Raw genomic sequence first — 23370 nt, 5'->3', positions numbered from 1 at the left:
CTCAAACACCCAGCAAAACAGCCAAGTTATCAACCGCAGCCTTGTTCCCGTGAAATCAACCCATGCAGAACCTTGATTCAATTCCCAAATGACGGATGTGGTAGGAGGTAGGGTGAAAGGTAACAAATAAGACCAAGAGCAGTGAAATGTTCGCCAAAAGGATGAAGGGAAGAAAAATATAGATAAAGAAGCGAAAACTCCAAACAACTCATCCAAGGTATAGAAGGGACTCAAACCTTAAGCATCGCCACCAGAAGCACCGGGTCCAGAACCACCAAAGAAGTAACCCTCCAAAAGATCATAGTTCGGATTCTCGCTCCAATCATGTTGGAAATCCATCGCCATGCCAAAACCTAGGTCAATGCCCACGTTCTGGCCCAGATTAGGCCCAAGTGGAGGCATGTTAGCCACATTATAATCACCATTTGGATCTGCCTCCATAGCTTGGTTATCTGGATCTCCAGATCCAAAGTCCAAGAAATCAAGACTCATCCCGGTCTGCGCTTCCGGGTCTGTTGGTGCGCCAGCATGGGGCCCATTTGTAGCATATGGCGCCACACTGCCTGGGGAACCACTTTGTTGTGGAGATGTACCGTGGTAGAATTGCTGAGTGGGCTGTGGAGATCCAGGGTTCTCGTACTTCAGATAGTACTCCATGGATGGGGTGCGCTGCACAAACGGTCGGGAGGGACCTTCGGCGGCTAATCCAGGCGCCATTGATTCTCCATGCTCCGATCGGACAGGGTAAGGATGCCCCGCTAGATTATCTGCTCGAGAGCGATCAGCGAGTGGTGTGTTGTCGTTGAAGAGATCGGCCAAGTTCATGTCGAATCTTGGCACCGGCCGTGACGAGCGGTTCTGCGGTGGTCGGCGTGTTTGGCTTTGGTTTACTCGTCTAGGATCGAATGCTTGACGCCGACCTGAGTGAAGAGACCCAGATGCGTGTGAGCCTGCATGCACACGGCTCATATCAACCTGAGAACCGAAACCGGTGGTAGACAAGCACATTTGAACGGTTGCTTTGCTCATCCGCTCGAATGCATCCCGACAAGCTTCAGCTGGAGGACACTTGTGCATCAGATCGCCAAGGACAGAAGTTGCGGCGAGGACGGTAAAGTCGACCTCATCGAGAGACTAGTAGCCATTCATTAGCGTCATATGCTACATGAGTTAGAAGAATTGCATACCAGACGACTGCGAACCAGCGGCGAATACCAGATAGCATATAAGAAGGAGATACCTAAAGCAAGATTAGTCAGATTCAAAACAAGCCGAGCAGTAATACACACCAGCCATGAAGATATGATGCGTTGCCAGATAGGTGTAGTTCACCAGCCTCACTCGGTGTAACTGCCGATAGATACGGATAACTTTTTGACCAGCCTCAGCTACATTCAGATAAACGTGGTCCTCTTCATCTCCATCGTCTGGATTGGAGAATGATGGACTAGACACATCGTCGGCTGGGGTAAGTTCTCCAGCCAACTCAGCAGGCACGGTCAAGCTCTGCTGATATAGCAAGATAATCGCCTGCCAGTAGTTAAGCTCCAAAAGCTCGATTGAGAATCGTACACCCGTATCAGGACGTGTCGGAGCACTCTCATTCCACTCCACAAGGCGGCGATGCACATCATGGCGCCACGAGCGGAAAGAGTCAAAGCCTTGCAGGAAAGGAGAGGTCAGTTCGGCATGAGGAAGGATGATCGCGCTATCTGTCGCGCGCCTTCGGACCGCGCGCGCTTGCTGATATTGTAAAACGTCGTGAATTTCGGATTGAAGGAGGCGGAGTTTGAAGTAGTGGAAGGCGACATGTTTGTATGTTGGAGCCCCGTCCGGGGGAGTCAAAAGGCCAGACTTAGTGATATATTTGTCGTCCATCATAGACGGGAATTCCGTGCTAATGGCCTGGTCGCTGATACCGAATGGTCTTCCGACACATGTAGCAACGAGACGGTCGAAGCTGTATACACACCACCATAGACGGCGTCTTAAATCGCGTATCCATTCTCGTCGTCCTCGTTCGCGAGCGTCGATTCGCGATTGTATTTGATTGCCGTCTTTTGAGGTCTCAAGACCTACGCCATCCTCATAATGGAGTCCAAGGTCAACTGCTAAGCGCATTGCGACACCAACGATGTACCAGAGACCCGGTGCGACTGGGCGCAACAGAGCAAAGCTGGCCAGCAGGAGGACCGCTTGCAGCTCTTCCAGTCCGCCAAAACCTTCGCTGGATGAAGACCCGAGGAACGATTCCAAATGTACGATAGCAGAGGCATGATATTCTTCAGGCTGATACTGATGACTTGAAAGCCTCGGTCTTTTGGTCGTAGAAGATGCGCGATCACGACCCGCACGGCTTTCATCATCTGAACTTTGGGGCTTATCATCGAAGATGATTCCTGCACCAATCGCAAACACAATATTGAGGACATAAAGGGCCCGTGGAGATCGGTTTTTCTCTTCAAGCTGATACGTGCGATCCAAGAGCTCCATAAAGTCCCCGCGATGCAGGATTGGCATTTGCGGGTTAGCATGTTCGAAATACAAATCGACCAGTCGTTCTGCAAGCTCGCGGTCCGGGAACGCCGCTCGCTTCATCATCGGACGAGTTTGCAATCCAAAGAATGAATCACGCATCGTGCCCGCACCAGGACCAGCCGCCGCCGTTTGTGGTAGTCGCTCGCTAGTGCGAATTGGAGCGCGTTCGGGCATGTTCCCTGGGAGCGAGCTTCGAACCGCAGCAAAAACGACTCTAGCGAAGGAAATCCCCGACGTTGAACCAAGATATCGTGGATCGGACGTTCCTTGCACGGATACCATGCCAATATTCGAAACCAAATTATGTATCCTCCAGCTCTCTTGATTTGCCGTGTCTTGATCTCTATCTGCACGATCTCCTTCTACTCTCTGCTCGGATCGATCGACCTCTTCCTTAGGTCCGGTATTCTTCCAGAGCGCCTTATCTGTGTCGGCAGGTTGCCCATTATGGCCGGAAGTGGATTGCGCATCGTCCGTCTCGGTCTTGACTGCTTCGTCTTCGTCGAAGGCGACGGCCTTTTTGAAGTTGATATTATGATCTAGCAGTTGCTTCTCAAGATAGGCGACTCGAGTCTCGAGGAAATATACGTAGCTACGCGGAATCTCGCGCTTGGTGATGGGGTCGTATCCGACGCAGCGGACGCCAGCTTTTTCACAGGACTGGCACCTCGGCAGGCGCTGGTCACAACGGTTCTTTCGCAAACGACAGCGATTACAGGCGGAAACATTGCGGAAAGAAGAGGATGAAGCGACGGTAGTAGTTGAATGCGCGGTGGACAGCGCTGGGGATGTCGAGGATACGGTTGGGGCGGAGGGGTTTTGAGCGTCACGCGAGTTCGAGGCGGGGTCGGGATGGTTGGGCGGTGGTTCGGAAGGATGAGGTCTCTTCTTCCCGGAGGAGACCGGCGATGGTGGGGAAGGGGCGTTAGGCATTGTGAGAAACGAATGGCGAGAGCCGCAGTGCGATCATCTCTTGATGGTGGAGTTCTGCGGAGATAGCGATAGCGGTCGGGAACAGCGATTTGAGTCCCCGGACCGGATCAACATTCATGATAGATGGGGGGCGACTTGGGACTTGTTCGGCTTGGGACACAAGATTGCGATCCAGAATAGAAAAGGTTGCCCGCACCTAATGGGTATTGGAATAGAATGGTAGGTTAAACTTTGCGCGCAAAATATGCGACGGAATGAGATTATCCTCCGAATGGATTGGAGGGATGTGGAAATCACGATCGCTCAAAGTGACTCCAGATCGAGATCAAGATCAAGATCGTCTAGACCACACTTGACCCCAGGATAGATTATGGAAGAAGAGTAGAATTACACGATAGGGTTGTGGTGGAGTTCGGGTAGAAAGGAATTAGGTTACCAGTTGCCCTCGGGAATGGGGAAATAGCCTCTGTTTCCCCAATCTTTTGGTTTGGAAATCTGCTGAGTGAATTGGGAAGGTAACAGCGATCACTTCGTCATCTTAACATTCGATCTGCGCCCGGCAATTGGCCACGCGCGAATACCGCCATAACTAGATGATATCTGCGCATGTAGGCGGAGACATCAAGTGGAGTCCGGGATAAGTCAGTTTTTATTGGTGGACACGAGATTTGACAGCCGAAAGATGGAGCCTGGGGGAGATTATCAAGGAAAGTCCAAATGTCGGGGGGAATAAGGCCTTTATAGAGAGTAACCCTCGGTATAGGATCCACATGCATTAAACATCTGCAGGGTAGATACTACGCAAATGGTGGATCTTCTTGGCTCACACGGAAAGAAAACTACTTGAGGTCTAGTCCTCGGAGATGATACAAGTGGGGAAAGAAGCACGTAAGGCAGGATGACGTTCATTGAGAGTTCTATTGAAGGATTCGATCATCATGAGAAATGATGAATGCAAAAGACGTGACGCAAAGGAATAGAAAAAACCCCCCAGATGCATGAGTATCATCGTGATATAGCCGGTTATGCTCCATAAGAAAAGAAAAGACAATGGAAAAGAGAAATGAGAAATGAGAAAGAAAAGAGACCCCAGTTATATGCTTTTTTTCATCTTATGCAATGCATCCACTCTATGTTGCGCCGGTATCCAAAGTTTCAAGCGAAAATAGAAAAAGCAAAACGTCATGAGGGATGAAAGATGAGGTATCGTGGCTAAGATCAGAAGAATAAAAAAAAATAAAATGCCCCGAAGGGTGTCCAAAAAGACTATCGAAAGTCTTGTCCTTGCCAGAAGGAGAGGAGAATTGAATGGTGGAGGGGGGGGGGGAGGAGCAGATCGACCAACTTATGAGCGAGCAGGCGTTGTTTCGGAGTCGGAGATAGATAGGTCAATAGCATTCAGGTCTAGGTTTGAGATGTCGTATTCCTGGTCAATGCTGGAGCGAAGGGACAGCAATCGCTGTTCTTCCTCGATAGAGCATTCGGACATCGCCTCATGCTTCAACTCCGCCTCACTGACTTCAGGCTCCCGATTTTTGAAGCGCTCTGGCTCATTCGACTCCTCCATCCAGAAGCTCTGAATGGCTCCGGTGAGACAGACTAGTCCGCAGGCCCACCATGCCAGCACGGAGTACCCACTCTCAAGACCCTTGGAGTGCAGCAAACCGGTGATGGTTGGGCCAAAGGCTCGGCTCAAGCTTGCGGTAGAAGCCGCCGCCCCATTGATGGTGCCCAAGACCTTCGAGCTGGGGGCGGCATTGGCCAGGAGGATGGCAGTAGCGGGGAAGGCGATGACATGGAGAGTAATCTTGCTAATGAGGGCGGCGTAGACGGCTGGCATCTGGAGTTTAACCGGCAGGAGGATGAGATAGGGCACAGTCAGGTAAATGACTGGCCATGCCAGCAAGACAAAGCGAAAGGTGCGCAGAGTGCCAAAGTGCTTGACGACGAATGGGAATAGCCAGAGCTGGGCGATCATCGAGTAGACACCCTGGACGGCCAGCATGAAACCAATCGTCTTCGTCGGAAGACCCAAGCCACCTGTGAATTGGAGTGGAAGGACAACCCTGTCGTCCGACTTGGGGGTACTCAGAAAGACGGGCATCAATTGATCAAATGACACACTGTGGCTGCAGGAGAGAAACAAAGGTCAGTATTACTTGCAGATAGAACAAGAAATTATTACGTGCAGATAGAACAAAAAAGGCAAAACTTCGGAAAATCCAAAATGTGGCGCGGGGTGCCAACTCACTATGCCAGAATACCATAAGCGATGATGGTGATGATGACTTGTCGGGTGAATGTCTTGAGTGCGGGGGTCTTCTGTCCCTCCAGGTCGCACTCCGTGGATCGGACGTCACTCACGGGGCGAAGGCAAGGAGATGATTCGGCACTTTCATACTCAGGCGGCACGTCACCGTAAACAAAGTACTTTGTCTCCTCAACGTCGGAATCATCTGGAAGCTGCACGCGAGAACGCCAGCACTTGCTGATGAGCCAGTGGCCCAACTCACGGCCGAAGTCCCGGCGGTGCTTTATCTCCGGGTGAGTCTCCTCCAAAAACAGGAAACCAACAATGATGCCGCAAATCAGCACAACGATACAGACCAGGTTGGGCAGCAGGAACGGGAAGCGGTCGAAGAGCGTGTTACGTTGGAACAGGCCCGGGTAGTTGTCGCAAGGTTGGGCCAAAGCACCGCCCATAGCCGGGCCAATAATTGATCCCAAACACCACATGAAGGGCATGATCGAATATGCTCGCGGCTGGTGCTCTTTGACCGTCACAATCTCGGCGACGGTAGTTTGGAGAACACCAATGTTGCCATTTAGCAAGCCGCCGAGGGCGCGCGCGATCATTGCCGTTGCGAGATTGGGCGCAAATCCAAATGCCACCATGCTTAGTGCTGTGCCAATCAATCCCATGATAAGCACGGGCTTGCGGCCGATCCGGTCACTCATCTTACCCCAGAACATGCCTGCTGAGAATTCCGCGAAAGTGAAGGCCGAAGTGATCATGCCGGCGTAAAGCGCGATCTTTTGGTCATTGTCGGTCACATGGAATGATTCCACCATGTGGTACACGTACGGGAAAATCGACATGAACGCAATTGGTTCACATATCCTGACAAGTGCTGAAAGACATGATGGTTAGTTTCAATGTTATATCCCATTGCGAACTGCGCAAGGCTTTTTCCTGTGGTTCTCAAGATATAGATTTGCATCCATGTGGATTGCGACAAGCCACATAGTTCGCGCGTAACAAAAGTACCACTTACCTAACACAAACAATTGCCGGGCTGGAAATTTAGACCAATCCTCACTGGAGCCATTGCGCTGGCGCCGGCCTTGTAGACAAGCTGGTCGTTGGAACATTATGTCGGTGTGACAAGTGAAAGGGGAATATAAAAATTTCCTCCAAGGGTCGAGTATAAAATTTTCTGGACAAACAAAAACACCCCGCTTGTAGATAATCGAAGCAATCCAGAGGGGAAAAAAGTACCAAATGGTGCTTTTGATTCCCCCTTTTAGTTACCCCAGGTTAATGCGTCAGGGTTCGAAAGGGAGAGAATGCAATTGGCGTGAGCAGCTGATTTGTCTGAGCAAGGAGTGATGTCGTTGTTTTAGGGCTTCAGCATTGCTAGCCCCTTGGGAAAATCAATCGTAGAATCCGATAAGGCGAGATTGAAGATCTTCAAGATTGAGACACCTGTAAGGAAGATTTTTGAGCCAGAGGAACTCGGAGGTTTTTGAATCAAGAATGGGAAAAACCAGGGATGATGGCAATTCTCTCCCAAGGTTTGTTCTTTGAAAAAAAAAGTGTAGTTGATCAAAAAGACTTTGAACCTTCAAGATCGACGAGGAAGCTTGAGTGGTTGGAGAGAGTATCAAGAATGGGAAAGGGATCTATGAAGAATCTCGAAACCGGTTAAGTTTCAATTGGGGAAGTAATTGTGATGAACAGAAGGGGATCATTCCATGGAGGGGAAAGGGGACATTATATTATAATCTCCACGGGTGTCGACAGTGGATAGCTCCATCAATGGCAGATATGATCAGGCGCCAAAACTAAAAAAACGTCAACCGTTCTCTACTACGGATATTTCGGTTACAGCTGCAGATGGCAGCAAACATGTTCCAATAGAGGGAAAAACCCCCCAAAAATTAAATATAAAATAAAAAATCTATAAATTCTAAAATTCAATTAAAAATCCCAATTGGAAAATCGGTATTTTCATCTTTTCAATCTATTGTGGGTCTTCTTTTTATTCTATCCCATCTTACCTGTGTAATTTCACAAGGGCGGATCGGCATCGTCCGACTGGGGGATCTAGCCAGTAGTATGTGACGTGTACTGTACGGCTATGATTTTTCAAGGTTATTTCAAATTAAAACATTAGAGCCTGAAAGCTAAAAAGGGGAAAGGGAGCGGAAGAGCGGAAGAGGCAAGGAAGGGGGAAATAAAGATAAAAAAGAGAAAAAGTGATAATAAAAGGGTGGAGTCAACCGGGGAACGTCATCCTGGATACAATGGGGCCAATCATAACTATTCCGAGAAAGGGATTTTAGAAGGTTGGCATAGATTCCTATAGGTAGAGAGTATATAATAAAACAGGGAAAATGAATGTAATTAATACCATACCGAGGACCGTATCGTGTATAATTCGGGGAACAACAGTCGATTCCTTAGTGTCTTCTAAAAAGTGCGCTAAGAAGATTCTCCAGTAAGGGAAGGATGATCAGCTTACCAGTTTTTTGTTTAACTCCCGGAGATGTGGTTTAGCGTGAATTAGTGAGATGATAGATCTCACTTTCTCTTGCCGGCCTGCGCCTCCCCGAGACCCGGCAAACTCTGGTAAATGATTGAAGAAGAAAAAAAGAAAATGTCCATAATAATAATAATATAGAGACTGCTCCATACTTCTTACTGACTAGTTCAATGCTGTCCTTTCTGAAAATATACATTGAAGATCCGAGTCAACAAAAGACAAAAGTACCCAGCCGCTTTCCCACATACCTGGTACCAGCCATAGCTGGAAAAGACGGGAGATGAGCTGAACTCTGATTCTCGGGACTTAAGGATCGCCTTCCCCGAGGTTCTTGCTTCATAGATTTCTTTGTCAGGAAAATTCGGTACGGAATGGAGGGTCAGTGGAGCCGGAGCTTTCTTTGTTCCCATTCCCTGCATTGCAATAAACAATCAATCACAAACAATGGGCGATGTCTCGAATTGATTCATAGTCATCGCAAATGAAATAAATTAAAATAAAAATAAAAAATAAAAATACAAAGACTAAATTTAAAGCAAGCAGCAAAAACTTTGAGATAAATCCAAGCACTTAGTTCTTTATTATCTCTCCATCCTTGTTATAGTGTCGTTAGTAAACAGGAATTCCCCAGAATTGCGGTGTACCAGCGGATTCATCCAATAGTGGATCGACTCCAGCTTTCTTTTTTTTTTCTTTTTCTTTTTTTTTTCGGTTTTGTGTTTTCCCTTGTGACGTGCCGGTAACTGACACCCGTTGGGGACATGACAATCATAATGCTAGTGTAAAGTAGGCGCAGAATATCTTATCCAAAGCGCTGGGTCGGTTAGCGTGCCTGATATTTCCGTGCCTAGTCGATAGTCTCGACAAATCATAAATCAGATCAGATTCTGGAAGACTTCCAGAGTCATTCATAGGATCTATGCATCTGGAATTTGGGGAATGTGTAGAAGAAAAAGGGGGTGGGCTATTGAATTTGGTTCCTCAGTGGAGTATTTAGTAACGAGAATACGTGTATTGATCGGTATTGATTATGGGTCTTCGAGAACATCAGGTGAGCTTCGATTTCACCGACACTCTGGGGACCCGCTCGATCGCTTGCGATCCTTTCGACATCACCTTTTCCCCGAGGTTATAGTCGACCTTCAATGTTCTTACAGATCTTCTACTCTATATCTTTCAAGGGTTGCATTTCTTCACAGATTAGATCATCTGATGTATCGAAAAGTCGATAAAGTGCCGACCCAGCAGAAGGGGCCAACAGAGGGACCCAAGGGACTGGAAAACTTTCTTGTTAGTGGGACCATTATTGTATCACCTGTAACAGGTACGATACCCATGTACGACAGAGTGGACATGCAGTTCCTAGCCACGCGAGCCCAAAGGCGGGGCATTGAGAAAAGCCGGTGAGAGACAGAAGAATATAAAACGAAAGAGGGGTTAGAAATATGGGTACCGACGTCATCGTGCTTTGACAGCTATCAACTGAATCTCTTGAAGGGTTGGGATTGAAGAAAGATCCCAATTTCACCGTGTTGTCAAGATTGAAGGTGAATGGTTGAATCTGCAGATCGAAGGTCCCACGAGTCATACATGCAGGAGGCCTAAGTCCAAAAGCAAACAAGAATCGGAAGTTCCTTATAGAAGCCAATGAAAGAAAAGCGCCTTGCTGGACAAGGCTTGTCGGGCAGGAAGTGACAAATGTTCTGCAAGAAATGCATTGCGGGGATTATATTGATTCTTTGACAGCTTTTCGGGGATCAGCCTGATGTTGGATTGGGAGCGGTGACGAGACAGTCAAAGCCTCTTACCTGCCATGCATGCATCACGCGACTATCGTGTCTACCTCGATTACCATTCGGACTGTTCGGAATCAGTAAGATGGCCCAACGGGCGGTTGCGGATTGAATCCCGTTTTATTTTCTGCTTGCTTTTTCCTTGTTGTTTGTTTTTGGTTATTGGTGGTTTTGGTTTGTGACTTGATTGATCCTTGATCTTTGATTCTCGTAGTCCCCGGAGCCCAACTCCGGTCGATCCAAGCAGTGGGCTTGCAGAATCATCCTTGAAGTCTTACGGGGGAGACCCTGTTCGAATCCTCCGATTCTTTTCCTGAGGAAAGGGAGGCGACAGCGGTGAACTGCTTGGCTGCATGGTTATGTGTTTTCATGTTACTTCACTGCGCCCCTTGAGCATTGACACCTCGTCCCTGTCCCGGAGGCTATCCATTTCTCTGAGATCGAGTCATCATTGCCCGCCCATTTGCGTCTGCAACACTGGTAATCGGTAGTTTCCCATGGACTTTCTGGCCGATCATTTCCAATCGAACTGGAGCTACATCTGTAGCCCAGATTGATATTCCGACCTCAACGATTCTTTGTTGCCCAAAGAGGAGTCACAAAAGACGGTGAGTACAGGTCAACTACACCGCGAGGACGACTACGTGAAAAATAGCCCCAAGGGGTACTTGAAGTCCTGTCCTTGTCGAATCTCCCATAAAACTAAAGTTTCTACCGAGCCATCCGACTCGCCCCCTTGGTGAACTTACTCTGTTCTGATCGAATCGGGTATACTCCTAGCATCACATCGTGCTCGCGGAAAGTATCATTATCCCTCGATCTTCTGCATTCTTCATGTACAAAGTACCCTTCATTCCGTCGATTACCTCATATTGCCCTCATTTCTTCGCAACATGACTCTCCGACTAACAAGGGGGCTGAGGGCCAGGTGTCAAGCGTTCAACGTCCTTTGCCACAGCAGCCACAAAGGAAATAGTTGGACCGTTACGATCGCGATGAATCGGAATTGTTTTACAAAGCCTCCAATTGGCTCGGGATCACCCTTGAAAAGGCGTTTGTCTAGATCGAATTCGATATAGATTGGGGGGCTTGGGATCGACACCGAACGCAGGTGTCGCGCCAGGTTGTCGGGTATATGACAGCTATCACATCTGGGGGCCGAACATCCGACCCAAGTTCAACAAAAGCGAACATTGAATTCCAAAGTATTTTTCAAAAGTGGAAATTCCAGTACTCGATGGCGCTCAGGCTTTTTTTTCGGCCTCCGAGATCCAAAGGCAATTGTGATGTATCAATTCGGGAGGAAAAAAGGTTTACTAACATTCCAACCGATCAGATCGATTGGGAAGGAAAGGGGCCGAGGAATCACAATTTAATCCGAAATTTCCCCACGACTGATGTGTAGATCACTGACACCGACTACTTGGTTTTCAGGCGATCAGTCCCGATACGGGGGATATGCAGCTACAGACGCCATATCTACGGCTTCTTAGGCTAGGGTTCCGCCATTTACGTATTTGGGATATACGTAACTTCCCGCGATCGATCGAGGAAGGCTATCGCTCAAGGTTTTCGTCGAACTCCAGATCTGGGTGATATTTTACTTGCGCGGGGCGTCCGGATTGCTTGCTTTTTTCCCCTTTGGTCTCGACCATGGTGGATCATGGATTGACAGGTTGACTACCGAACATACTTTTCCCGATCTAGACTTGGGACAAAGTACGTAAAGAGTATACTGAGAGTTCAATACACTGAATTAACATGGTATTTTCACTTTTCAGTTTGGATCTTCACTGATTCATTGATTCATAGATTCTGCAACATTCTCCCACGAGTTAATCCGATCAAATTCTCATTTGTTGATTCGCTTATGGGTTTCTAATAGTACTACGTACTATATATTGTACTCCGTATGTTTGTACCAGACCCAAAATTCCAACTCTCTTGGTCCGGGAACAGATCTTAACATCCGCACCAATCACAGATCGAGATCGTCTTCAACCTCAGGAAAGCCCCAGTTTTTTTTTCTTTTTTTCTTTTTTGCCCCTCCGGAGCCGCCAGGGGAAGAAACATGAAAATAGGAAAATCAAAAACAAAACAATCCCCACTATGACAGAATGTCTCATGAGGACTGTATTTTCCTCCGTTTCATCCGGTTCCTTTGTCACATCCCCGACCAACAGGAAGGATCCCTCTACTCGTCCTTTCACCAGTGGCGACGCAAGCCCCATCGGAATGCAGGATCCGGTGCCGCGGTGATGGGTAAGAAACCCACCATTAACTAATTGGTGGCGGAATTCATTCCCCTTGCGATGATTTTCCAACTATTGAATTCCTCTCTGGTCATGTGAGAGATTGTTCTTAATCTTCTTAGTCCTTTGCTCAGATCCACCCTTGCGTTTCGCTCCAGTACAGTACTGTATGGTTCGATTTCGCCACCGTGGATTTTCCGATTTTACGGCCTTTTTCTCTTTGAAGATCTACGGAGTACTTTCTCCACTGTTAATGTTTGGGACTTGGACCTGAACTTTGGGTTGATTCTTGATTCTTGCTCAGGGGTTGTGGTGGATTCCTCTGCCGATCCTGTACTTTGTCTCGAGTTGACACGTACTTTGTTTGGACTTTCGTACTTTGGCCTTCCGGTCAGTCCTGCCGTGCGGGGGCGATGACACTCTGGACAAAATAGGCTCGTTGGATGTATCGATTGCCCCTGTGGGGAGTCGTACGTTTGTGCTACGTATGATTGTTTGGCCCCCGGGGCTAACTCAAGCTAACTCAAGCTGAGTTCTAGAGTCAGCTTGGATGAATTAACTTTTGCTAGTTGCTAGCCAAGGATTAGTGGTTTGTGATGACGAATGTACGGGTACTAACTCGATTTGATAATCAATGGAGGATGCGTCAACTGCTTATGGCTCTGGCTGTATGACTGACCACAAAGTCCACGGGCTTGATGCGTCAATCTCTTCGATCCTCGCAATCAAATGCCAGTTGCATCAGCTCTACGGCTCACGAAACATTGCAACATCTACCTAACTAGGTATATTGAGATTCTCACGTGCTTCATTGACGGAGCACATACGACATTTCTCAGGTTGCGCTTAGATAGTAGTCTTGACATTATTTAATGTACATTAATATAAGTATTGAACATTGAACATGATCGCCATCGGCTGATTGACATCAAATCTAAAACATTGAACCCATCAATTGAAGTGCTTGTCAGCGCACTGAAATGATGAATAGAATTGTTGGGCCCAGACTTGACGGAAGTCCATTTATCGTACTTTTGTCAAGACTAATCACCCTATGATCAACCCCAGATGCATGATAGATGTGACAGTCGTCCAAGACTTGAACTGTGACCAAATCAGCAGGGGACCAGGATCTCAAACCAATCATTGCAGCAACTGGGACATCCATGAAATCGTGGTCGCACTGTCATAGTAACCTTACTCAAGATATTCCAAATCACTAGATTTCCCGATACATTGAATCCCTTACCCCAGCCTGCTGCACACCATACGTACAAGGTTCCGAATCCTGAATTTGGCATCTGCATGTCTGTTATAATCGCATGTCATCGATCCCGACATGTCTGTGCGCTATCCATCGCATTAGTGTAGTCCCTGGCTTCTGTTGAATACCGATTCGGTTACCCGAGTACCTATCATGTCCTTCGCCATGGTTCGAGCATCGAGCGGGCAGGTACGTATATTCCCAAGGTACCTTGTATATCAACAAACTTGGCACAAGTCACATAAAAGTCGTACATGAAGCTGCCGTTTAACAGACCACCCTGAGTCCATGACTGTAAATTGGATCTAAGCAGGGGATCTACCCCACCCGACCGGGTATGTCGAGAAGATGCCTGTTTTCGATCGCAATGAACAGGGATTTGATGTTTTCGCCCGTCTGATCCTTGTATGTGTTAGCTCCCATTAGCGCAAGGCTCGGCAATTGGCCAGACCGACATGAATCGACAAGGGGCAACATATGTAGCTCTGCCGAGCGAGAATCAAACAAAAGTACCTCTGAGCAAAGTTCTCGGGTATGGCTCAGCTTTATGGTTTGATTTCCTGCGATGTGCCGGCCATCGAAAGCCTATTTGACCGAAATGTGCCGTGAATGTGTGTTTGCTGTTGTTGGCCACCTGAGGCATCTACCTGTACGGATGTGTGGCTATCTGCGAGCCTCAACGTTTCCGTAATTGTTATTTGTCAGTAGAAGAGCCTTGGCCAGTATTAATCGACCACGATGCGCAAAGGGGGAAGGGAAGGGCCAGCGCATGCCGTGCCTCATCGTCAGGTCCAGACTCGAAGCCGCTAGGCTCATACGTTTGTCCCAAGAAAATCTCTGCATAGGCGTTAGGTCGCCATATGCAAGTGAGCTGGGGCAATAGTAGAGTCCGGGGTGTACTATTGGTCGGTTGTTTGTTCGACAGGTCGATCAGTCAGCCACGTCGGCTTCGTGCATGGATGGGATTGTTACCCAGAAGAACGGTGAGGGCGTTTGCGTTAGCCCAGTCTTAGACGTAGGGAGAAGCTAGCCCTTATTGTGACTAGCGCATCGGTGATTTTAAATGTCCAGAAAATGTCCAGAAAATGTACGGCTCAGTGTTGATCTTGGAAGTCTCTGTCACGGAAAAGTAACATTTGCTTTCAACCTTGGAGGGTTTTCAAGGCTCAGGCTTTGTTGAAGCTACATTGAGATTCTAACAGATCCCGTGATTATCTCTCATATATTACTTGGCACCATGCAGGGGTAAACTTAATTGGCTAAACGTGATGTTTGTAGAAAATACCTGAGAGCGGAGGTATAGACATCACATATTTGAAGGAGAGAACAAAAGCTTCATAATGGAAAGAAAAAAGAAAGAAAAAGTAAATAAATACAAAGGCGATAGGAGGAATCGATCTGTAAGCCCTAGAAATGCCAAAAAAACTCCGGGTTGGATGTATACCTCTTGGGACCCAGGAAAGACGTGTATGGAAAGCTCTCTAACCACTAGGTTTTCTGGCATTTCTCTTGATATGTACCTTAGATCTTGTCTCAGGCCTTATGGCCTTGTTCTTAACATTACCAGAACCAGAACTTTTGAAGCATTTGAAACATTATAGATGTATGACGTATATATTATCATCGGCTTATCGGCTTATCGGCTTATCGGATGATCGTTATCGATAACAAGTTGGAGATATCAAGATCTCCATCTTCACGTTATTTATAATTCACCCCTCCTTCCTGTGTGCACTTCTGTCTCTCGCCGACGTGATAGCTTCGTCGAGGCCGTGGATCTCTTCCCACCAAATCTTCATGATGAGTCTCGTATACTCCATCAAAACGGCGCTCGACGCAATCTGGGAACCCGACGCAGATGATCCTATCCTCCACTATGGTTCTTCTGTCGATGCTGAAGAAAACCTTCGCTTGCTCATGCAAGATCCCGACAGGGCCTTGAAAATCGCTGATTTGAAATTGCGTGTATTTCCGTTTTACGAAGTTGACGAATGCTGGCTCCGACTTTACACCGATGCGCGTATTGTCAAAGCGTGTCTAATCATAATTTCCAATTGCCACTTAACGTCGGAGAATCCTACTGAACAGGATAAAGCCGACATCGAACAAATCATTGAGGAGCTTGAAAACTACAAAGGAGTCATATCTATTTCACCCAATGCCAGCTGGCTCTCAGAGGCAATTCATGAATTTGATCGTGCATTGATCATGACGGGCGGCCTAGGGCGCGAGAAGTGCATTCAAGATTTGATTTCCGAACTTGAGCTAGCCGCTAATATCAACAAACCTGATAATCCAACCAATTCCGACCAACCCCACAAAAAGCGAAGAAAGATCGATACATCTACCTTGTTTCCTCCCACCTCACTTCCCGAGCCTCGCCTGAACCATTCCATCTCCCGGATATCAGCACCTACGTTTGAGGCCATGCAGCACCACATCCAGAACATGCGTACCCCAATCGTCATTACCAATGCCATTGACGAATGGCCTTGCTTCCAAGAACGGCCCTGGGCTTCGCGTGAATATTGGGGGAAACGTACATTCAACGGCACCCGTCTAGTTCCTGTGGAACTGGGCAGATCATACACGGATGACAAATGGTCTCAAAAAATCATGGAATTCCGGGAGTTTATCGCCAAGTACACCTGGGATGACCCAGAGGTTATCTCGCAGTTCGAAAAGTGGGAGTCACCTGACGGACACGAGAAATCTTGGGATATGGGCTACATGGCCCAGCATGATCTCATTCGCCAAATTCCTGCTTTGGCCGACGATATCGGTACTCCCGAATATTGTTATATTTGCCCACCGGGCCCAGAGCCAGGAACTCCTCTGTATGCTGCGAAAGAGCCCAAACAAGCTAAGGAAGCCAAGGAAACCAAGCAGAACGTCGAAACACAGCCTCCTGCTGTCCCTTCTCTTGTCTCCGATGATGCGTCTGACAGCTCAGATATGGACACAGCCACTGACCCCATCATCAACACCTGGATCGGTCCGGCATACACCATCTCACCGCTGCACCATGATCCATACCATAATATTCTGGTCCAAATCGTTGGTAAAAAGTACATTCGCCTCTACTCACCGCACTCCCCAGCCTCACAGATTCACCCCCGTGGCAAAGAACGGATGCAATCAGTCGACCCCAGCGTGCCAGCCGGGACGAGCTGCGTCGAAAAAATGATCGATATGTCCAACACCTCTGAAGTGGATATTACAGCGATTGAGGAGTCCCCTATTGAAAGTGACCATTGGGAGGATCTTTGGCCTGGTTTCCAGGATCTCGACTACGTTGATACCATCCTGCACCCCGGGGAGTGTTTGTACATTCCCCTGGGATGGTGGCACTATGTACGTGCCCTGCAGGGTGGTATTAGCGTTAGCTACTGGTGGAAGAACAGTGCGGAGTAATCGGAAGACTGCTATATATTTGTATGTGCCACGAGGTCCACGATTATGACTTGTGTACTTTTATCTTTGAAAAATACTACCACTTCACTTGTGAAATCTCAGTATCGCCGTTGGTTGGTAATACGTTAAATGATTGATTCTCATATGCTAACTCGTTGCTTTTCCGATCGGGGCTACACACTCTATTGAGACAGTTGATCTCTCATTACATCAATTTTAAGTCTCGGTCGATCGAGCCTCACGCTTGAACAATGATCAATAGTTGAGCCGAAATTAAATTTAATCTATCGAGTCTTTCCTCTCTATTTTGTTTCAAGTTAATTTCATCTATCAAATCTCATAATTCTAAATCATCTGGTCTCGTATTTTCTTCAACTCCACCCCTCAACAAATTCACAAAGTGTGGACTCCCCACCGACATTTCCGGGAAACACAACAAAAGGCACACCTCAATGCCGAGATGTAGCCTCATCACACCTCCACAAAGGCACACCAGGGGCAGCTTGACCAACAATCAATGCCCGTTTAAATTTCAAGCCTTTAGTCGCAGCATCGGAAGAAGTAATACCACCCTAGTCATCATGAGTATAACCACAAAGGAAAAACACCAAAAAAAAGGGAAGGAAAAGAGAAACAAACATACCTTAGCAACAATATATCTTGGCCGCACTTCAATTCTCTGTAGAACACTAACAAGAGCCTCCGCAACAGCAGCCCCAATCCGCAACGACGAAAGCTCATCCTTGCCAAGTATAAGCTTCCGACTAGTCATAACCAGTGTATCCATCCCAGCACCTAAATGCGACTCCGTCTCCTTCACAATCCGCGATATAGTCTCCTCCGCCTTCTCAGGTGAAGCAATGAGCTCCTCAACTTGGATCTCGATAATCGCAAGCTCTCCCGTATTTCCACGGCGGTCTACCAGCACCTTGAGCTGGGCTGTTGTCTTCGGTACATAGGATCCTGCAAGGATAAGACCGCCAGTTTGCCGGGGCGCGGGAAGGTGGAGATCTTTCGCTGTTATGGGTGCTTTGGAGCGAATGCCGAGTCTAGTTGAGACGAACGCTGCGCCTGTGCGGTAGAGGAAATGCTTCCCTTTTGATTCAGCTGTGGAATTTATTAGATTTTTCTCTTTTCTTGCGAAGGCGGGTATGTGATGGAACGTTCCGTACCCAGTAAAAGACCCGCGACAAAGACGTGCATATCTGACTCCGCGGCTGCGTTGACAATCACTACACCGCCAGCTGGTGTAGAGAGTAGTTTTTGACAAACCGTCTCAGGACCTCCATTTCTGATCTCGGTAATAGTTACAGAGCGTAATTGATTGGCTGAGAACCGTCCAGGCGCTTTTTCTTGTACGTAGTCGCGTAGATTGGAACTCTTGTATCCGAATGTGGCGTCTTGAGCGAACTGCGTTGATCCCGCTGGAATGAGCTGATCGCCCTCTGCCACATAGTGTATGTCGTCAATGGTGTACCGACCTCCTTGAAAGAAGAAGGGTGCTAGGACGAGTGCGTCCGCGGGTCCGAAGACTGACTGTGCGACATCGGTTTCAAGTGGGAAATGGCCACGCAGTGTACTATCGCCGCGGAGAACTATATCAACCTTACTTCCTGTGGATTGAGCGGCTATGGAGACATTTCTGCATATTGTTTGGATCAACACTTCGGCTTCCTTGGGTGGGAGAGCGCGAGAGTTGGTTAATATGAAGAAGCCGAGGGAACTGGTTTGAAATTCTGTTATCAGGGTTGGGATGTCCCAGACAGCGAGGACATTGATGTCGTGGCAGGTTTGTGTGCCGGTTGGGTCGTCGTCTAGCACAACGAGGCGGTTTACCTTGGAGGTTGCGAGGATCTGGGCAATTTGGTCTTGGGCGTCGGGGTATTCGGCGGGGAGTTTGGCGAGTGTACTCTCGCGAGGTAGAGATGGGCATTGCTGAGGCTGAGACATGCTGTATATTGAAGAGGAAGATATCAATTTGTCAATTGGATAGTTCAGTCTATAAAGCACTAAGCTTGGGAATTGTGGCGTGTTTTGGTGCGGGGATGCGGTGCGGTGCGGGGAGATGAAGTCGGAGAGAAGGCCGATGCAGATGCAGAGTATAGACAGGAAATTGTGCTGGGTATAATTGAGTTTTCGTAGCTAGTCCTATCATATCCTTACCCTATCCCCTAACATTCCCATACTCTGTTTGTATAACAAACAGAGTTTGTAAATAATTAGCGAAAACATAAAATCAACAATTGACCTCACCAGCCATTGAGGAGCGTTTATATATGCATATATGTGGTCGCTGCAAATACATACAATAACCCTCTACTTTCCAAAGTTAAATAGTCCATTCTGTCTTCCTTGTTTGAAGGCATACTGTATGTACATTCAATTACATAGATGCAGACCATTCCTGTCATTTGCACTTTCTCAGAAATGATAAGTTCCGATTCCGGGATGGGCAATAAGAGGGAATATTCTTCAAAGTTCTAACAGGGCGAAGATGGAACAAAGTAGACTGATGCAAAGTAGATTTCGTTGCTTGAGATAGATGGCTATCAAATACTAGATGACGAATAAAAAAGCTTCTCCTAACGCCATAGTCCACAAGGACCTCAGAAATGCAAGATAATGGACGTGAATGCAACAGTTCATCGTTCATGTAGTCCCAGTCCAGCTCTCAAACCCAAATCCTTCCTCCCATAATTCAAAGAACGCGTAAATAGTGCAAGATGTCGGGTCGTAGGCTGCGTGAATGGATATTTTTGGTAGGTTCTTAACCCACCACACTCCGGAAGCTCAGTGCCTCCAAGAAACCGCCGAGGTCGTCCTTGGCTACTTCGACCACACAGTGCTCGAAGCTATCAATGCGGACACGAGCATTGGTCTCCTGGACTACCTCCTGGAAGGCAATGCCGAATCGGTTGCGCAACAGATGCTTCTTGCCGCGTGGGTCTTCCTCATCTTCGGATTCTGATTCAGAAGACGATTCGGATTCGTCTTCAGATTCTTCGGCATCGTCATCTCGCTCAGCACGCTCAGCACGCTCAGCAGCGCGCTTGGCTCGGTTTTCCGCTCGCTCCTTGTCCTTCTTCTCCTTAATTTCTTTCTTCTTGCGACGCTCTTCTTGACGCTTCGACATGGCTGCAAAGTCGACCACGCCGCCACCACCGCCGGTGCCCACCACGACGTAAAGATCACGGTCCTCATCAAGGCCAGCAAGGACAAGAGGGGTACCCGCAGCTCGCTTCCGCCCGATCTTCACAGAGTCACCCTTTTCACGCTCTTGCACACGAATGGCTTCCGCGACCCACAAGGCCAATTTTGTCAAAGCTCCAGGGTTGGTAAAAAGCTGGACATCAGGTCCGTCCTTTACGACCGCAATGCGGAATGCTCGAAGATGCCGAATTTGGTGCTTAGATAGTAGTGATGTGCCAGTGCGAAGGATCGCACGGTGAAGATGTTGAGCTAGGGGCAATGCCTCCATCAAAAGGGTAGGGGATTCCGATGTGAGTGAAAGGGCGTCATAGGCACTCCAGAAGCGGGGAAGAAGGCTGGCCAGATCAGATTCTCCAGGAACACCTGGATTTTCACCATCCGTCTGTAGTCGTGGGATGCGCTTTGCATCCCAGGAAGGAGTAGTCTCGTGTGGGCCCACTTCGAGCATAGCTCCTAGAATAACACCGACGTCCGTGGCAGAGAGGCATGCTTTCCAACCCCAGCAACGAACAAAGCCCCAGCCCTCACGGGAAGAGGAATTTCCAGATGGCTCCGGAGGAACCAAACCATCCAAACCGTACATGGGTGCGTACTTGAGCAACCGTCCCCGAAGCACTCGCTTCAGTTCCATGTCCATGTGGGTATAGTACTGGTGGCACTGGGTTAGACTGACACCCATTTTGGCAAATAGCTTGTGCAGTCGCTTTCGACCATTCTCAGTCCAGACATGAAGCCTCGGGGCCAAGTAAGGGCTGTGAAGCATACTCTCGTAGAGCGACCAATGGCGAACAAGCAGGAAGCGTGGCTCGGGAGAAAGACGGATTGATGTGTCAGTGGGAGATCTAGCCGTAGTTGGAATGACACCATTAATCTCGCCTCTGATATCTCGATCTCGCTCCGAGGGATCAGGTGGGTTGAGACGATGGACCTCGTCTCGCATAATCTGTCGGATGTGTTCTCCACGTTGCCCACCCCAGCCGGCAGAACCTCCGGAGTCTGAGGTATTTGAGATACCCACGCCAGTCATGGTCCGACCACTGAGCTCTAAACTGGAGACGCCGATGATCGCAAGCCAGAGAAGGTCGTTGTCTTCTCGACCAAGTTCCGATGCTAGAGAGTAGATCAAAGACGAAATTGGCTCGGAGTATGATGTACCCGACGCATAATAATTCTGCAAGACTGCCTCGTGTTTCTTCTTGAGTCGGACTAATCGTCGCTTCAGAGATCGTGCCGATGGTTGTTTTTGTTCGTTAGGCGATGGGGAGTCACTGGGGGTGACAGAGCGTGATGAGTTGGACGAGTTAATCCCATTTCTTCTTCCTCGACTAGGTGATGTGACGAATGAAGAACCCTACAATGTGAATTAGCCCTTATCCTAACATCTGAGTAGAAATGACGTACCGAATTGCTGCGTTTCCTTTGCCGAGGAGGTTCGTCATCCTCATCCGAATCGTCCTCATCCTCACGGCCCGACCACGACTTGCGCTTCTTGGAGCCAGGCTGTGTTTCGTCATCTTCCGCCTCACCGGAAGAACCATCGTCACTCTCGTCATCTTCGTCTACCTCGGGCATCTCAAGAAGCGCGTAGTATGCCTCTCGTTCATTGGCTAGATCCTCCTCGATATCACCATCATCAAACACGACAATTCCACCACTTTTCGAATTGTACGCAGGGGTTATACACCCCCTATCGACCCCTCGCCCACGCCCACGCCGTAATGCATTGGTGTCGATCTCTGTCATTGCCGAACTCATCCCAGGTTGACCTCCGAAGACATTGCCCAGGTTCCACGGCCGGCGCGCGTCAAAAACCCAGATGTCGACCCCTCCCATATCCTCCGCCTCGTCCTCGGGGTTGTTCAACGCCAGTATCTCTGTAAGATCAACCAGACCACCTACACCAAGACACACAACCACACCTCCACTTCCGCCATTCGTGGTCTGCATTGGCTGGATAAGGTCCTGCCCCGCGCGCGCAAGGTCGCCATAGCCGGCGACAGGTTGAATTTTATGAGGGATATAGTCGCGTTTTAATAGCGCGGTTAGAATTCGGCACGCACATAACGCGTCGGGTTCGAGTGCCACGAGGATCAAGACTGGTGGGGAAAGTGGGTGGTGAGATCGGAGAAGTTGAAGGTATAGGTGGGAGATGAGCTGGCGCGGAAGATACATGGCCAGCTAACGACGAGGATGGGAGATGAAGAGCATGAAGAATTATAAGAATAGCGAGCAAAACAAAGCAAAGTACTGTAGATGGCAAAGTTGTGGGGGAATCATGAGGTTGATCTTGGTGAAGCTACGGAGTAATTGATCTTGGAAGGGAAGTCGCGACGCGTCTGCGCACGTGCCACTAGATTCCATTGGTCGCCGAGACAAAATGAATTATTTTCATAATTACTTTCCCCCTGCTTACTGCTTATCCATTTGAACTCCTGTCCTATTTATTCAATAAATGCAGGGAGATACTCAAATCCCTACAAAGCTGCGTTTGAGTGGCTTTGTGTGAAGGGTTTAGAGAGCCACTGCTTATGTTCGTACATTACGTAGCACAATGTGCCAATTTATATCATTTTTCCATTAATTTACTCCGTATTACTAAGAGCCTGTGAACATGACGAAAATGACGAAACTGACGAAAATAACAGCTTCTGGCGCCAGAAACGAAAAGACACTCGACCGCCCTAGGCCACCACTACTATTCTGCACCCGCCAAGCGCTGTTAGTCATCCTCCTGAGCTGCACGAAGTCCTCATTTTCAATCACGACCGTTAACTACGCCGAAAATGGCTCCCCTTTGCACTAATCAGACACCCTTTCGCCTAGCTTGTTTACGTGCATATATGATACTTTCTATTTCCCGTAACTGGTATTCATTCTGTAGAACCCTAACTCACGCTGACTGTGGAGACCAGCTATACCAATCAAGCCAACAATTCTTGAGGTATAGATTTGAAAATCGATAACATCTCATCTGGAGAATTATCTTTGAGAAGGGCAGAATTGAGTGGCTTCTCACATGTCGCATGCAGATCCGCAAGAGTGTCTTGTTTAACCGTCCAAGTGGTAGCCAGTTTGTCGAAGAAGCTTTCTTTAATGAATCGTCCCACTATCCCCGGGAGAAAACAAGAATATTGGTCCAATTGATCATATAGAGGATGAACCACCAGCTGGATCAAGCGTTGTGAATCCTGGCATGCGCG

At 48.1% G+C, this 23370-nt stretch overlaps 7 protein-coding genes across 7 annotated transcripts; 2 read left to right on the top strand and 5 right to left on the bottom strand.

Annotated features, from left to right (window-relative positions):
• Positions 1 to 237: 237 nt before the first annotated feature.
• N7520_004507 (Zn(II)2Cys6 transcription factor) lies at positions 238 to 3471 on the bottom strand (the record flags this gene model as incomplete). Its single annotated transcript, XM_057138441.1, has 3 exons — positions 238 to 1134; positions 1188 to 1240; positions 1290 to 3471. The coding sequence occupies 3 exons, from the start codon at positions 3469 to 3471 to the stop codon at positions 238 to 240; spliced, it is 3132 nt and encodes a 1043-aa protein (XP_056996648.1).
• A 1345-nt stretch (positions 3472 to 4816) lies between these two features.
• On the bottom strand, positions 4817 to 6843 carry N7520_004506 (MFS transporter; the record flags this gene model as incomplete). The annotated part of the gene is made up of 3 exons (XM_057138440.1): positions 4817 to 5600; positions 5723 to 6602; positions 6747 to 6843. The coding sequence occupies 3 exons, from the start codon at positions 6841 to 6843 to the stop codon at positions 4817 to 4819; spliced, it is 1761 nt and encodes a 586-aa protein (XP_056996647.1).
• Positions 6844 to 8275: 1432 nt separating this feature from the next.
• On the bottom strand, positions 8276 to 8656 carry N7520_004505 (uncharacterized protein; the record flags this gene model as incomplete). The annotated part of the gene is made up of 2 exons (XM_057138439.1): positions 8276 to 8320; positions 8486 to 8656. 2 exons carry the CDS (start codon positions 8654 to 8656, stop codon positions 8276 to 8278), a joined length of 216 nt encoding a protein of 71 aa, XP_056996646.1.
• A 3491-nt stretch (positions 8657 to 12147) lies between these two features.
• N7520_004504 (uncharacterized protein) lies at positions 12148 to 12869 on the top strand (the record flags this gene model as incomplete). Its single annotated transcript, XM_057138438.1, has 3 exons — positions 12148 to 12292; positions 12509 to 12672; positions 12852 to 12869. The coding sequence occupies 3 exons, from the start codon at positions 12148 to 12150 to the stop codon at positions 12867 to 12869; spliced, it is 327 nt and encodes a 108-aa protein (XP_056996645.1).
• A 2477-nt stretch (positions 12870 to 15346) lies between these two features.
• Positions 15347 to 16960, top strand: N7520_004503 (putative JmjC domain protein; the record flags this gene model as incomplete). Its single annotated transcript, XM_057138437.1, has 1 exon — positions 15347 to 16960. One exon carries the CDS (start codon positions 15347 to 15349, stop codon positions 16958 to 16960), a length of 1614 nt encoding a protein of 537 aa, XP_056996644.1.
• A 449-nt stretch (positions 16961 to 17409) lies between these two features.
• N7520_004502 (uncharacterized protein) lies at positions 17410 to 18910 on the bottom strand (the record flags this gene model as incomplete). The annotated part of the gene is made up of 3 exons (XM_057138436.1): positions 17410 to 17532; positions 17604 to 18067; positions 18133 to 18910. The coding sequence occupies 3 exons, from the start codon at positions 18908 to 18910 to the stop codon at positions 17410 to 17412; spliced, it is 1365 nt and encodes a 454-aa protein (XP_056996643.1).
• Positions 18911 to 19727: 817 nt separating this feature from the next.
• On the bottom strand, positions 19728 to 22342 carry N7520_004501 (cell division control 45 family protein; the record flags this gene model as incomplete). Its single annotated transcript, XM_057138435.1, has 2 exons — positions 19728 to 21521; positions 21572 to 22342. The coding sequence occupies 2 exons, from the start codon at positions 22340 to 22342 to the stop codon at positions 19728 to 19730; spliced, it is 2565 nt and encodes an 854-aa protein (XP_056996642.1).
• Positions 22343 to 23370: the final 1028 nt, after the last annotated feature.

This window comes from Penicillium odoratum, assembly GCF_028828045.1.
Source record: "Penicillium odoratum strain IBT 22623 chromosome Unknown utg000004l_segment0_segment0, whole genome shotgun sequence".
In the NCBI taxonomy this organism is placed as follows: domain Eukaryota; kingdom Fungi; phylum Ascomycota; class Eurotiomycetes; order Eurotiales; family Aspergillaceae; genus Penicillium; species Penicillium odoratum.
This window is presented reverse-complemented; position numbering and strand designations above follow the sequence as displayed.